The 14,227-nt window shown below is 57.2% G+C and overlaps 1 protein-coding gene across 3 annotated transcripts in view; it reads right to left on the reverse strand.

Moving 5' to 3' along the window:
• The window catches only part of ZFYVE1 (zinc finger FYVE-type containing 1), a 45,330-nt gene continuing 31,103 nt past the window's right edge, over window positions 1-14,227 (reverse strand). For all 3 annotated transcript variants that reach the window (XM_029064256.2, XM_029064257.1, XM_029064258.2), the window contains 8 exons: window positions 12,304-12,410; window positions 10,078-10,186; window positions 8,526-8,623; window positions 8,016-8,133; window positions 7,102-7,272; window positions 5,810-5,990; window positions 4,576-4,689; window positions 1-1,754 (listed from right to left, as the gene is read on the reverse strand). In XM_029064256.2, the coding sequence (XP_028920089.1) occupies window positions 1,522-1,754; window positions 4,576-4,689; window positions 5,810-5,990; window positions 7,102-7,272; window positions 8,016-8,133; window positions 8,526-8,623; window positions 10,078-10,186; window positions 12,304-12,410 (1,131 nt within the window). In that variant the 3' untranslated portion in view covers window positions 1-1,521. The remainder of the gene's footprint in view (window positions 1,755-4,575; window positions 4,690-5,809; window positions 5,991-7,101; window positions 7,273-8,015; window positions 8,134-8,525; window positions 8,624-10,077; window positions 10,187-12,303; window positions 12,411-14,227) is intronic.

A 14,227-nucleotide genomic window follows, 5' to 3' on the forward strand; every position in this document is an offset into this window, starting at 1 on the left:
TAGAAGGAAGTCCTTTATGACAGTTATTAATTTAATAATACACTTCTAAAAGTGGAGTCTCAGTCCCCGAGCTACAGAGGGGGGAGTGGGGGCAGCAGGGGAACCAAACACTACGCGAGCTCGATGTCCGTCTACGCCTGGCCACGAAACTCACCCCCACCTCCCCTCCCTGCAAGCCGCTACTCGCTTCCCGCCGACAGAATTGAGTCTTCCAGCTAATTCCGGAACGTTGCCCGCCACCCCCATCCCGCTTCTTAATCCCAAGATGCCAAAAACTCCCATCTTGAAGAACAAAGGATCGTTTCCCGACCACCTCTTCCCCCACGGCGGCGCTGTAGGGAGACGGAAGCGTTGATCTGGTTTCTCCTTAGGGAGTCCGGAGAAGAGTGGGGAATTTCTTTTTCCCCCCGCGTTTGATCGGCTGTGATATTTATATCGGGAGCGGGAAAGAGAGAAACCAAAAAAACCCCTGAACAGTCCCATCTTTCCCTGGAAGATTTCTTGCGGTCCCTGCCACTGCCCTTCTGACGGCCGGAGAGCAGTCTGGGGACGAAGAAGATAAGACACTTTAAAACGAGCGGTAAAATCCTAGCACGACACTCAGAAAGCAGGTCCCGGGCTTCGAGGGGTGGCGCGTCGGCGGGAGGCGATGAGGGATTGTAGAGAGGACGGTTTCCCGGGCGGGGTGGGGGGGTCTCGGCGTCTCAGACCGGCCGGAGGCGGGCGGAGGTCCCAGAAAAGCGGGCCTTCGGGAGGGAGGGGGGGAGAGGAAGAGGAGGCTGACCCCGGGGGGGGGGGGGGTTTCGGGTGGGCTCCTTGCCCTCCCCGGGGGGCCGGCGGGGCCCAGGCGGGCCTCGGCCTCACTCCCGATCCCCGCCCATCGAGGGGAAAGCGGGCGGCGGCCGTGAGTCGGAGTTTGGGGTTGGATCCGGTGCCGAAGGGGACGGGACCCCAAGCGACCGGACGCGGCCGAGGCCCCGGCCATCGCGGCCGGGGGGGACGGAGGGAAAGCTCCCGAGGCGTCGAGGGGACGAGCGAAAGGCTACGGGCGACGCGGCGGCTTGGGGGAGAGCCCGGCCGGGGGGCGGGGAGAGCCCCGTGACCATCCCGAGCCGTCACCTCTCAGCGGGGGGGACGCGGCCCCTCCGCCGCCTCCTCGCCGCGCCCGACGGACGGTGGGGGAGGGGTTTTTTTTTTTTCCTTTTTCGTATTTATACGGCTCTCTCTATATATTTAGATTTTATATATATACGTTTAACTGGAATAAAATGCGGTGGACTCGTCTCGGAGCTGAGTCGCTCGGGCCTCCGCCGTGCCTTCGGGCGTCCCCTCCCCGCCGCCCCGCGTCTCAGGGTGAGGGACCCCGAGAGGCCACGTGGGCCCCGGCCCCGGGGGGGAACGAGAGGAGACCCCCCCCCCTCCCCGCCCTCAAAACCCGAACAGCTTTCTGTGGCTAACCCTGAGAACCTAAGGAATCGTGGTGGGCGGGGGGGGGGGGGGGGGGGTCGGGGGCAGGGCGGGTTAGAGGTCGCCGGTCTTTTTATTGCAGCTGAAGCAGACGCGGACGGGGTGGTCCCAGCCGCGGGAGGGGACGGGGCGGCGGGCCGGGGAGCACTGGTCGCAGAAGCCCTGGCCGCAGGCCCGGCAGTGGTGCTTGGACAGCTTCAGGCTGAACTCCTTGCGGCAGTGGTGACAGTGGAGGATGTCGTGGTCCGGCACCCAGTAGGCGGGGCGGGCCGCGTCCTTCACCAGACCTGCGGAGGGGGACGCGCCGTTAAACACGCCGGGCCGGCCGGCCTCTCCGTTCACACCCCGGACCGCGTACAAATACCGCAGGAACAAATACCATACCTGGGTCTACGGCGTAGAGATACGATAGTCTATAATATATAATCGGTAATGACGCATAATCATCTACAGTTTATAGATGTGTATCTTTCATTCATTCGATAGTATTTATTGGGCGCTTACTATGTCCAGAGCACTGTACTAAGCGCTTGGAACGAACAAGTCGGCAACAGACTAGCTAGTATCTAGCTAGGTATCTAAACATTCATTCATTCGATAGTATTTATTGAGCGCTTACTATGTGCAGAGCACTGATAGAAATGATATACGTGATAACCTGTAGATCTAGATCTAGGTACGTATCTAGATCTATAATATATAGATGTAATATCCAAGTATCTAGCTATTGATCTATAACAGATTGATATCTAAGTATCTGGCTATAGATCTATAACAGATTTATATCTAAGCAGCTCTAGATCTCAGATTGGCAGCGAAGTATGTATCCAGATATAGATCTATAACAGATATAAATCTGTTAAGATCTATATCTAGATTCATACTTCGATATAAATCTACGTGTTATTGATCTATGTCTAGATACATGCTTAGATATAAATCTATGTGTTAGATCTATATCTAGAGACACGCTTAGATAGAAATCTATGTGTTAGATCTATATCTAGAGACACGCTTAGGTATAAATCTAAGTACGTATCTAGATATAGATCTGTAACAGATTTTTATCTAAGTAGCTATAGATCTCTAACAGATTGATAGCGAAGTATGTATCCAAATATAGATCTATAACAGATGTAAATCTGTTATAGATCTATATCTAGATTCATACTTCGATATAAATCTACGTGTTATTGATCTATGTCTAGGTACATGCTTAGATATAAATCTATGTGTTAGATCTATATCTAGAGACACGCTTAGATAGAAATCTAAGTATGTATCTAGCTAGAGATCTATAAGAGATTTATATCTATGTATCTAGATATAGCTCTATAACAGATTTAAATCTAAGTATGTATCTAGCTATAGATCTGTAACATATTTATAGCTAAGTATGTATCTAGCTATAGATCTATAACAGATTTATATCTGTGTGTATCTAGTTACAGATCTACAACATATTCATATCGAAGTGTGCATCTAGATATAGATCTATAACACAGATCTATATCTAAGTATGTATCTAGATATAGATCTTTTACAAAGCTAGGTATGTAGCTAATACATACATTTATGTCTAGATGGGTATCTAGACCTATATCTAGGTATGTGTCTATAGATCTATAATATATAAATCTGCATCTAGATATAGATCTACCTCAAGACACCTATCTAGGTATATGGATAATATGTGGATCTTTATAAAGACACATCTATATATCCATGTATTCGCTTTTTCATTCCTTCATCCAGTCGTAAATGAGCGTTTACTGCGTGTAGACCGCATACAAATACTATATCTACAGATGTATGATATATAGAGATGTATCTATCTATGTATGCACGCATTCATTCATTCAATTGTATTTATTGAGCGCTTACTTGGTGCGGAGCAAATACAAACACTATACAAACAAAACCATAAATATACCTATACAGAGATCTACATCTAGATCTATATATATATATCTATGACATCTATCGAGAGAGAGAGACAGAGAGAGAGAGGGATACGTAGCTATATACTTATGTCTTCATTCAATCATACTGAACGCTTACTGTGTGCAGAGCTCTGTATTAAGCGCTTGGGAGAGTCCAGTACAACAATAAAAGACATATCCCCCGCCCACAAGGAGCTGACAGTCTTAGAGGGGGAGACAGACATGAAGAGAAAGAAAGAAATGACGGATCCGGACAGGAGCGGGGTGGGGCTGGGGGGGGGGGGATGAATAAAGGGAGCGAGTCGGGGCGACGCGAAGGGAGAGGGAGAAGAGGAAAGGAGGGCGCAGTCAGGGAGGGCTTCTTGGAGGAGATGGGCTTTCAGTAAGGCGTTGAAAGAGGGAAGGAGAGAGAGAGAGTGTGTGTCCAACCTGACTATATAGGTTAATTGTTAAGGACTTATAGATCTAGAGATTGACTGATTGATAAGCCTGCCGGATATGCTCGACCCTCCACCGGTGGACTGTACTGAGCACTTCCCGTGTGCAGAGCCCTGCCCTGAGCACTCGGAAGAGTGCCACCCAATCGAGTTGGTTGACACGCCCCGTGCCGACGGGCTTACGGCTTCTGAATCGATCGGTGGTACCTGCTGAGCGCTTCCAGAGTGCGGAGCACCCGACGGAGCGCTTGGGAATCTGGGGGGGGGGAGAGGGAACGGGGCCTCGGGCTCTCCTTTACCCCGCGGCAGGGGACGACGGGAGCTGATCGGACCGCTCTTGCGACCCAGTGAAAGCCGACCCAGGGGCTAGAGCCCGGGGCCCGGGTTCTAATCGCCGCTCCGCCACACGTCTGCTGGGTGAACTTGAGCGAGTCACCTCACTGCTCTGGGCCTCGGCTATCGGCAGAACGGGGTCGAAGACCGTGAGCCCCGCCTGGGACGGGGATGGGGTCCAACCTGATCAACTCGTGTCGACCCCGGTGCCCAGAACGGTGCCTGGCCCGTGGTAGGCGCTTAACGAGTGCCACCCCCTTGCCATTCATCCGTCCATTCGTTCACTGGTACTTGTTGAGCGCTGACTGTGTGCGGAGCACTGGACTAAGCGCTCGGGAGAGGACCACAGACCGAGAAAGAGACGGGTTCCCCGCCCACCACGAGCTCAGACCCACCTAGCGGTATGTCCATGGCGGTGACCACGGCCCCCAGCGTGTTCTGCACGGCTTCGCCCACCTTCCGGGCGATCAGCGTCCCCCCTTCCTCGTCCAGCTGTGCCTCTTGGACGTCTGCGTGCGACCGAGACAGGAGACCCCCGCCCCCCCGCCCCGCGGCCCCCCCCCGCACACGTCAACCGGAAATCGGAATAATGATGGAATTTGGCCAGCACCGTTCTACCAGCGTGGCTCAGCGGGAAGAGCCCGGGCTTGGGAGTCAGAGGTCGTGAGTTCTAATCCCCGCTCCTCCCCCCATCAGCTGTGTGACTGTGGGCAAGTCGCTCAACTTCTCTGTGCCTCAGTTACCTCATCTGTGAAATGGGGATTATGACTGCGAGCCCCACGTGGGACACCCTGATTACCCCAGCGCTTGGAGCGGCTCTTGGCACATAGCTAGCGCTTAATAGATACCCCCATTATTAATATTATTCTAAGCGCGGGGGTAGATGCAAGGGTGGGACACAGTCCCTGTCCCACATAAAAGCAATAATTAATAATAACGATGGCGCGTGCTAAGCGCTTACTACGTGCCCAGCATTCTCCCAAGCGCCGGGGCGGATACAAGGGAATCGGGCTGGACCCACCTGAGGCTCCCGGCTTTAATCCTCATCTGACAGACGAAGGGACCGAGGCTCGGGGAAGCTAAGCGACTTGCCCAAGGTCACGCGGCAGACGAACGGTGGGGCCGGGTTTAAAGACCCACAACCTTCCGACTCCCAGGCCCGGGCTCTAGCCACCGGGCCGTGTCGGACGGCTGTTGTGACCCAGTGACGGCCAACCCGGCGTGGCCTAGCGGCTGGGGCCCGGGCCCCGGAGTCGGCAGGTCCCGGGTTCTAATCACCGCTCCTCCCCGCCTCTCCTCGGGTCACTTCACCTCCCCGAGCCTCAGTTCCCTCACCTGAGGCTGTGAGCCGGGACAGGGACCGCGTCCGTCCCGCGCGTATCTGACCCCAGCGCCCAGAACGGCGTTTGGCCCGCAGTGAGCGCTTAACGACAGCCGACGGAGACGGCCCAGCATCGGAGGGCCGACTCCCCTGCAGCGGCGAGCCAGAGAGGAACACGTCCGAGCGTTCCCGCGGGGCGGAGCGCCGCGCTAAGCGCCCGGGAGAGCCCGCTCCCACAGAAACGGCGGACCCGTTCCCCGCCCGGGAGGAGGGAAGGCACGGAACGCCCGCCGGCGGCTCGGACTTACCCGGCTGGACGCTCCTGGCGTTGTAGCAGGTGTCGCAGACCCGCACGGGGGCCGGGCCCCAGCCCCTCTCGGGCACCGGGCGAGTCTTGGAAGAGCAGCCGTCGCAGAACCCTTCTCCACAGGCCCTGCAGTGGTGCTTCGTGTCGTTCTCCTTAAAGGACGCCGAGCACTTGCTGCAGTTCTGTGCCCGCCCAGAGACAAGACCGGGAAGTGACTTGCGCGGGGTCACGCGGCAAAGTCCGGGGGAAGGAGGGGCAACGGGACCCGCCGTTCCCTCTCCCCTTCTCCCGGCCTCTTTCGGGCCTGCTTCCGCGCGTCCCCCCCCGCCCCGTCTTTCTCGAGCGCTTACCGGGTGCTGTACTGAGCACTAAGGAGAGGACTACAGAAGAATGAACGGACGCGTTCCCGGCCCGCAACGAGCTCCCAGTCTAGATCCACCACCCCCCGCCCGGACAAATGTGACATCGGTTCGGAGGGAGGTTTGAGCATTGAGAAGCGGCGGGGCCCGGTGGAAAGAGCCCGGGCCTGGGAGTCACCAGGCCCTGGGTTCTAATCCCAGCTCCGCCACCTGTCTGCTGCGTGACCTTGGGCGACTCGCTTCCCTTCTCTGGGCCTCAGTCCCCTCATCTGGAAAAAACGGGGATTAAGACTGTGAGCCCCACGTGGGATAGGGACTGTATCCAACCCGGGATGAACCTGTATCCACCCCTGCGCTTAGAACAGTGCTCGGCACACAGTAGGCGCTTAGCAAGCACCGTAATTACCATTACTGTTATTCTAATCCCGGCTCCAGTGCCGCACAGAGCCGGGATTAGAACCCAGGGCCTTCTGACCGTGCCCTCGGGCGTCACTTCACTTCTCCGGGCCTCCGCTGTCTCGTCCTCAAAACGGGGGTTAAGACGGTGAGCCCCACGTGGGACAGGGACTGCGTCCCACCCGATTAACCTGGCTCTATCCCGGCGCTCAGTACGGTGCCCGACACATAGTAGCTGCTTAAAAACCGTTGGGAAAAAAAACAGAATTCTAAGAGCGGGGACTTGGGCCAGGGCCGAGGGGGGGGCGTAGGCGGGGGTGGGGGGGTGGAACCACCGACAGCTCTGCCGCCTGCCTCCCGTGTGACCCCGGGCAAGTCACTTCACTTCCCCGGGCCTCAGTTCCCTCATCTGGAAAACGGGGATGGAGACGGGGACTGTGTCCGCCCCGTCTGCTTGGATCCACTCCCGTGCTCGGTACGGGGCCCGGCGCGGAGTTGAGCGCTTAACCAGGACCCTAATGATGATGATCATCGTTACCAGGATCTGGGAGTTGGGCCTCCAGTAGGCAGGGGCGATCTGGTCGGTCAGCCAGGACGTGACGGCCTTGGTCGGGCCCAGGCCCAGCTCGGAGACCGACTGGGCCATGAAGTTCATCCCATCCAGCAGCCGCTGAGCCGCGTTGTTGTTGTCCTTCAGGAAGCCGTCCATCTGGAACGACAACCCGGGAGTCCCGGACGTCCGTCTCCTCGGACTCGACGGGCCGCGGCCCCCCCCAGGCTCGACGGCGACGAGGGGACGCCACGAGGGCCGGCGGCCGCGAGCGCTGGGGGCGATTCCCCGACGACGGGGAGGCCGACGCTCCGTTTTTCGAAGCCGCGTGGCCCGGTGGGTAGGGTCGGCGGGACCTGGGTGACCTCGAGCAAATCACTTCGCTCCTCTGGGCCTCCGTTCCCTCCTCCGTAATATGGGGGCGAAGACCCCGCGGGACACGGACTGTGCCCTACCTGACGAGGCTGTATCGACCCCGGCGCTTGGAACGGTGCCTGGCACACAGAAAGCGCTTACCGAGTCTCGAGACGGTAAGACCGCCGGGGGCGGGGAACGTGTCGTCCATCGCTCTAGTGTCCTCTCCCAAGCGCGCGGTACAGTGCTCGGCACACAGTAAGCGCTCAATAAATTCGAATGAACGAAAGCGCCACACTATCATCATACTCTAATAGGATAATAATAATTGTGGCCTAGTGGAAAGAGCAAGGGCTGGGAGGGCAAGTCACTTGCCTTCTCTGGGCCTCAGCGATCTCATCTGGAAAACGGGGATGAAGCCCGGGAGCCCCAGGTGGGACGGGGACCGTGTCCAGCCCGATCGCCTTGTATCTACCCCGGCGCTTAGTGCGGCGCCCGACACGTAGTAAGCGCTTAGCCAATACCGGCACCGCGTTGGTCATCATTACCCCGGGCCAGACGTGTTCAATCTCCGTGCGCACGACGGTGTCCACGGGATCTTGGTTCCCAAACCAGTACTGCCGGCTGCGGTAAACCACTCCGCAGTTGGGGCACTCGATCACGTACCTGCGGGGAGACACGCAACGACACACGAGGAACCACACGTTCATCCATTCGAACGGCACGCACGGCGTCCGACTTAGCGCCGGGGAGAGGCCGATCCACAGATCCCCGCCCGCAACGGGCTGCCAGTCTGGGGGGGGGGGGCGGACGCGGAGAGAAGCGCACAGATGACGGATCGGCGCGGGGCCGGCGGGACGGGGGGACGAATAAAGGGAGCGAGTCGGGGCCCCGGGCGGGGGAGGCCTCCCGGAGGAGACGGGCCTCCGATGAGGCTTTGAAGCGCGGGAGAGTCATCGTCCGTGGGATTTGAGGAGGGGAGGGCGCCCGGAACACCGCCCGCCAGCCCGTAAGAGGCCGGCCCAGAGGGGAAGCCGAGGCGGGGGCCGCTCACTCACCCAGACCAGGCGTACTTGGCGAGCCCCATCCAGGGGGAGTCGGTGGAGGCGGACGTCTTGGGCACGACGTTCACCTCCTTGCCTCCCTCGTAGCAGGCCTGGAACGCAACGCTCTCCGTCCCACTCACGGCTCTGCGGGGGTCTCTTCCCGCCGCCGCCTCTCGGCTGCTCCACACCCACCCGCCGCCGCGCCTTCCCCGCGTTCCCCCTCTAGACTTAATGGTGATGACCATTATGACCCTATTTCGTTCATTCGGTCGTATTTATCGAGCGCTTGCCGTGTGCAGACCACGGGGCTGAGCGCTTGGAAAGTACAACTCGGCAACAAATAGAGACAAGCCCTGACCGACGACAGCCTCACATCTAGAAGGGGGGAGCAGCGGGGCCTAGTAGCTACAGCCCGGGCCTGGGAGTCAGAAGGTCCTGGGTTCTAATCCCGGCTCCGCCACTTATCAGCCGTGTGACCTTGGGCAAGTCACTTGGCTTCTCCGGGCCTCAGTTACCTCTCCTGCAAAATGGGAACGAAGACCGCGAGCCCGAGGGTCAACCTGATGACCCATCTACCCAGCGCTCAGAACGGCGCTTGGCACATGGCGCTTAACAGAGACCATTATCATTATTATTATTATCATTACTCGGCAAGGACTGGGCCTCACTTACCTCATCTTTGAAATGGGAATTGAGACTGTGAACCCCATGCGGGACAGGGACTGCGTCCAACTCCATTTACCTGTCTCCACCCCAGCACTTAGTCCACAGAGTAAGCGCTTAACAAATGCCATTATTATCATTATTATTAGGCGCTTACTATGTGTCAAACACCATTCTAAGCGCTGGGGTAGAGACAAGCGAATTAGGTTGAACACAATCCCTGTCCCGCATGGGGCTCACGGTCTCAATCCCCATTTTTCACATGAGGTCACGGAGGCACACGGAAGTGAAGTGACTCGCCCAAGGCCACGCAGCAGGACCATTAAAATGAAAAATAGCGCTTCCTACGCGCCAAGCACTGTGCGAAGCGCTGGGGCAGATACAAGGTCATCAGGCTGTCCCTCGTGGGGCTCACAGTCTTCGTCCCCGTTTGGCAGATGAGGGAACTGAGGCGTAGAGAAGACGAGTGGCGGAGGCAGAATTAGAACCCGGGGCCGCCGGCTCCCAGGCCCGGGCTGCATCTCAACTCACCTCGGACCCGCAGACCGCACAGAAGGAAGGAGGCGGCGGAAAAGCGGCTCGGAAGAGACCGCCGCCCCTCCTCCCCCTCCGTCTCACTCCCATCCAATCCCTCCCCACCCCCAGAAAAGCGGCTCCCTCCGGAGCCCGGAGGGAACGTCCTTAGCCTAGGTGTCCCAGCTAGACGCCCCTGACTTCCGGGCAACTACGGGGGGCCTCCCAGAAGCCCGAGGGATGGGACGAGCACAAACCCCAGTCCCGCGCGGGGCCGCTTCGGGACCCAGACCGCCCGGCAGCAGGCCCCCGCCGCCGTAGACGCCCCCGGCCCCCGGGAGGCGGCCGCTAAGCTCCGGCGAGGGGGAGCCCCCTTGCGGACGCCCACCTTGCAGGTGTAGACGCGATTGTCGTACTGATTGGAGTACCGGCAGCGGTTCTTCGCCTCGTGGGGGACGCCTTCCTTGCCGTGGTTCATGCTGTTCTTGCATCCGGACCTGCCCCCCGGAGACGGGCCCCCGTCGGTCAGTCGCTCGCAGTCTTACCGTGCGCAGAACCCCGAGCTAAGCGCTTGGGAGACTCCAACACAGCAATAAGCAGCCAGCTTTCCCCGCCTACGACGAGCCTCGAGGGCAGACTGGCCGTAATTTATTCATTCCTGTTAACGTCGGTCTCCCCCTCGAGACTGGGTGCTCGCTGTGGGCAGGGAACGTGTCTACCGACTCCATTACCCCATCCTCTCCCAAGCGCTTAGCGTACGGAGAAAAGCGCTCAATAAATGCCACTGATTGACTGATAGCCAGGCGGTGTATCGAGGCGCGTGCAGAGATCACTGTGCTGAGCGCTTGGACGCTAAGACAGAGCTGGCAGAGGAAATATCTTTCGGCGGAAATAGCGGAAGAAGAACAAGAGCACGTCGGCTACCCCTCGCAGTAACATCCTCCATGAGGAAGCGGTTGATGAGAGGGAGGAAGGCGGGGTACTTTTATACACGTCCCCCAACACACACAAATATCTCCAGATTGAAATGACTTGGAGGAATATAAAAATACGAGGAGGTTCCCACCCTTGGTATTGGGACGCGTGGCCCGGTTGCTGAAGCCCGGGCCCGGGAGTCGGGATAATAATAATGATGGCATTCGTGGAGCGCTTACTCCGTGCAAAGCACTGTTCTCTAAGCGCTGAAGGCCCCGGGTTCTAATCCCGGCTCCGCCGCTCGTCCGCCGGATGACCCCGGGCAAGTCACTTCGCTTCTCTGGGCCGCGGTTACCTCGTCTGGAAAACGGGGGTCAAGACGGGGGACAGGGACCGTGTCCGACCTTGTATCTACCCCAGCACTTAGCACACAGTAAGCGCTTAAATACCGTTAAAAAAAAAAAAAAGGGAAACCAAGAGGAAAATCAGGGGCTCACATCTACACTTAGGCACCGGCCACTGATTTTCTTCCTGTGTTTCCAGCTCGGCTGAGGACGACTCCTTCCCTGTCCTGATTTCCCAGCCGGACGGAGGACGTGCCGAGCCCCCACCTCAACCCGGGGCCGTTCAAATCCCTCCCCGGGGATCTTGTGCCAAGACTCTGTCCCTCTAGACCGTCAGCTCGTTGTGGGCGGGGAACGCGCCTCTTCTGCCGTCCTCTCCCAAGTGCTTAGTACAGTGCCCGGTAAGCGCTCAACAAATACGACCGAATGAATGAATGAGAGGGTCTTGGCTCTCAGCCGGCAGGGAGACGGATGGGAGACACGCCGGAAGCTCGGGCCTCCCGGAAAAACCGCCGGCCGATCTCTGTGGCCGAGCCGCTTGTCTGAGCTGACGGGGGCAGGGGAGTCAGAAAACGGAGCTTCCGGCTGCCGTCAACCTCTCCCGGGAGCCTCGCCGTCAGCCGCCAAAACTGGAGCGATCGACGCTTTGGGTTGTTGTTTTTTTTAAACGGTATTTCCTAAGCGGTTACTATGTGCCCGGCACTGTTCTAAGCGCGGGGGCAGATACGAGGTAAGAGCGAAACTGAGACCGTCTCAGATTCTGAGGTTCTCGTCAGAGTAATTTCTCTCAAGCAGGGAAGGCCCTCACGGAGTCTGAGGTGGAAGTGTTCTATTCTGACGGATTCCTCCTCAAGAAGAGCAGATTTGTTTTTATGGGATCTGTGGGGCTCACCGTCTTGCCCCCCATTTTAAGGATGAGGGAAACGGAGGCCCAGAGAAGCAAAGTGACCGCTCCCTTTATTCACTGCACCCTCAGCTCTGCAGCACTTACGTCTAGATCTGTATTTTCTCTCTCTTAATGTAATAATAACGATGGTATTTGGTAAGCGCTTGCTCCGTGCCGAGCACTGTTCTAAGCGCCGGGGGAGATACGCGGTCATCAGGTTGTCCCACGTGGGGCTCACAGTCTTCATCCCCATTTTACAGATGGGGGAATGGAGGCCCAGAGAAGCCAAGTGACTTGCCGGAGGTGACGCAGCAGGCAAGAGGCGAAACCGGGCTGAGAAAACCAGGTCCTTCGGACTCCCAGCCCCCGGCTCTACCCATCAGGCTTCCCACGCGACTGATGTGACCGTGGAAATAGACGGGATCCGAGCGGCCGGCCTGAGCCGGCCGCCGTTCACTCGCTCACTCACCCACAGCTGAGGCAGATGGAGGAGCAGGTGAAGTATTCGTCCGGAAAGAAGGAGCTGTGGGCCATCTGGTCATCGGGAATCTCGCCGCTGAAACGGTCGCTCAGGGCCTGACGCGGAGAGAATCATCATAATAAGAAGAAGAAGAAGAATGGTGGTATTTGTTAAGTGCTCACTATGAGCGAAGCACTGTTCTAAGCGCTGGGGGATACAAGGTGATCAGGTTGTCCCAGGTGGGGCTGCTCACGGTTTTAATCCCCATTTTACAGATGAGGTAACTGAGGCACAGAGAAGTGAAGGGACTTGCCCGAAGTCACGCAGCCGGGATTAGAACCCATGACCTCTGCCTCCCAAGCCCGGGCTCTTTCCACTGAGCCACGCTGCTTCTCTAACCCCACAGAGAACCCCACAGATCATCGAGTCGCTCCATCATCATCGTCATCATGGTTATTATTATTATTATTTTGATGGCGGGCACTGCTCTAAGCTCTGGGGTGGGTACTTCATTCATTCAATTGCCTCTGCCACTCGTCAGCTGTGTGACTGTGGGCAAGTCACTTCACTTCTCTGGGCCTCAGTTCCCTCATCTGTAAAATGGGGATGAAGACTGTGAGCCTCACGTGGGACAACCTGAGGACCCTGTATCTCCCCCAAGCGCTTAGAACAGTGCTCTGCACATAGTAAGCACTTAACAAATACCAACCTTATTATTATTTACCGAGCGCTGCGTGCAGAGGACCGTAATAAGCGCTTGGGAGAGTACAGTATAACAACAGACGCATTCCCTGTCCACAACGAGCTCACGGTCTGTCTGCTGTGAGACCGTGGACAAGTCACTTCCCTTCTCTGTTCCTCAGTTCCCTCGTCTGGAAAGGGGGATTGAAACCGTGAGCCCCACGTAGGACATGAACTGGGTCCAACCTGATTTGCTCGTATCCACCCCAGTGCTTAGTACAGTGCCTAACCCGTAAGTAATAATAATAATAATAATAATGCTGGTATTTGTTAAGCGCTTACTATGTGCTGGGCACTGTTCTAAGCGCTGGGGTAGATACAGGGTAATCAGATTGTCCCACGTGGGGCACACATTTTTTAATCCCTATTTTTACAGATGAGGTAACCGAGGCACAGAGGAAGTGAAGTGACTTGCCCAAGGTCACACGGCAGACGAGTGGCGGAGCCGGGATCAGAACCCACAGCCTCTGACTCCCAAGCCCGGGCTCTTTCCACTGAGCCTCACTGCTTGTCAGGACTTAACTACCGTCATTATTACGCTGTGTGTTAAGCGCCTACCGTGTGTCAAGGACTGTTTTAAGCGCCGGGGCGGGTGCCTGTCTGCTTGTGACTTTGGGCAAGTCGCTTCACTTCTCTGAACCTCCGTTCCCTCATCTGGAGAATGGGGATTCAACTGTGAGCCCTACGGGGGACAGGGACCGTGGGCAGCCCGATGCGCGTGTATCTGCCCCGGGCGCTTAGCACAGAGCCTGGCAGACAGTAAGCGTTTAATACCATTATTACTCAATGAGCTGAGCAGGTCGGAGCCGGTCTCCGTCCCACAGCCCTCTGCATCTTGCCCCTCCTCTCTGTGTCTTTCAGTCTCCTTTCTGCCATCGACCTGCTCCTCCCGTCAGCTCATTCATTCATCCGGTGGTATTTACTGAGCACTTACAGTGCACAGGCACTGTACTAGGCACTTGGGAGAGTAGGATACAGCAACAGACAGCCACATTCCCGGCCCGCAACGAGCTCACAGATTTGGCTTAGCTGACTCTGTCCTCTCTTGAACCCCCTCTTAGCTCTCTGGCCGTTCATTCTCCTTCACGGGCTCCGCCTCCCACCCCCTGACCGTGGGGGTCCCTTCCGGGGTCCGTTCCGGGTCCCCTTCCATTCTTCATCTACACCCGCCCCCTGGGAGAACTCATCCGCT

This window comes from Ornithorhynchus anatinus, chromosome 1, assembly GCF_004115215.2.
Source record: "Ornithorhynchus anatinus isolate Pmale09 chromosome 1, mOrnAna1.pri.v4, whole genome shotgun sequence".
NCBI lineage: Eukaryota > Metazoa > Chordata > Mammalia > Monotremata > Ornithorhynchidae > Ornithorhynchus > Ornithorhynchus anatinus.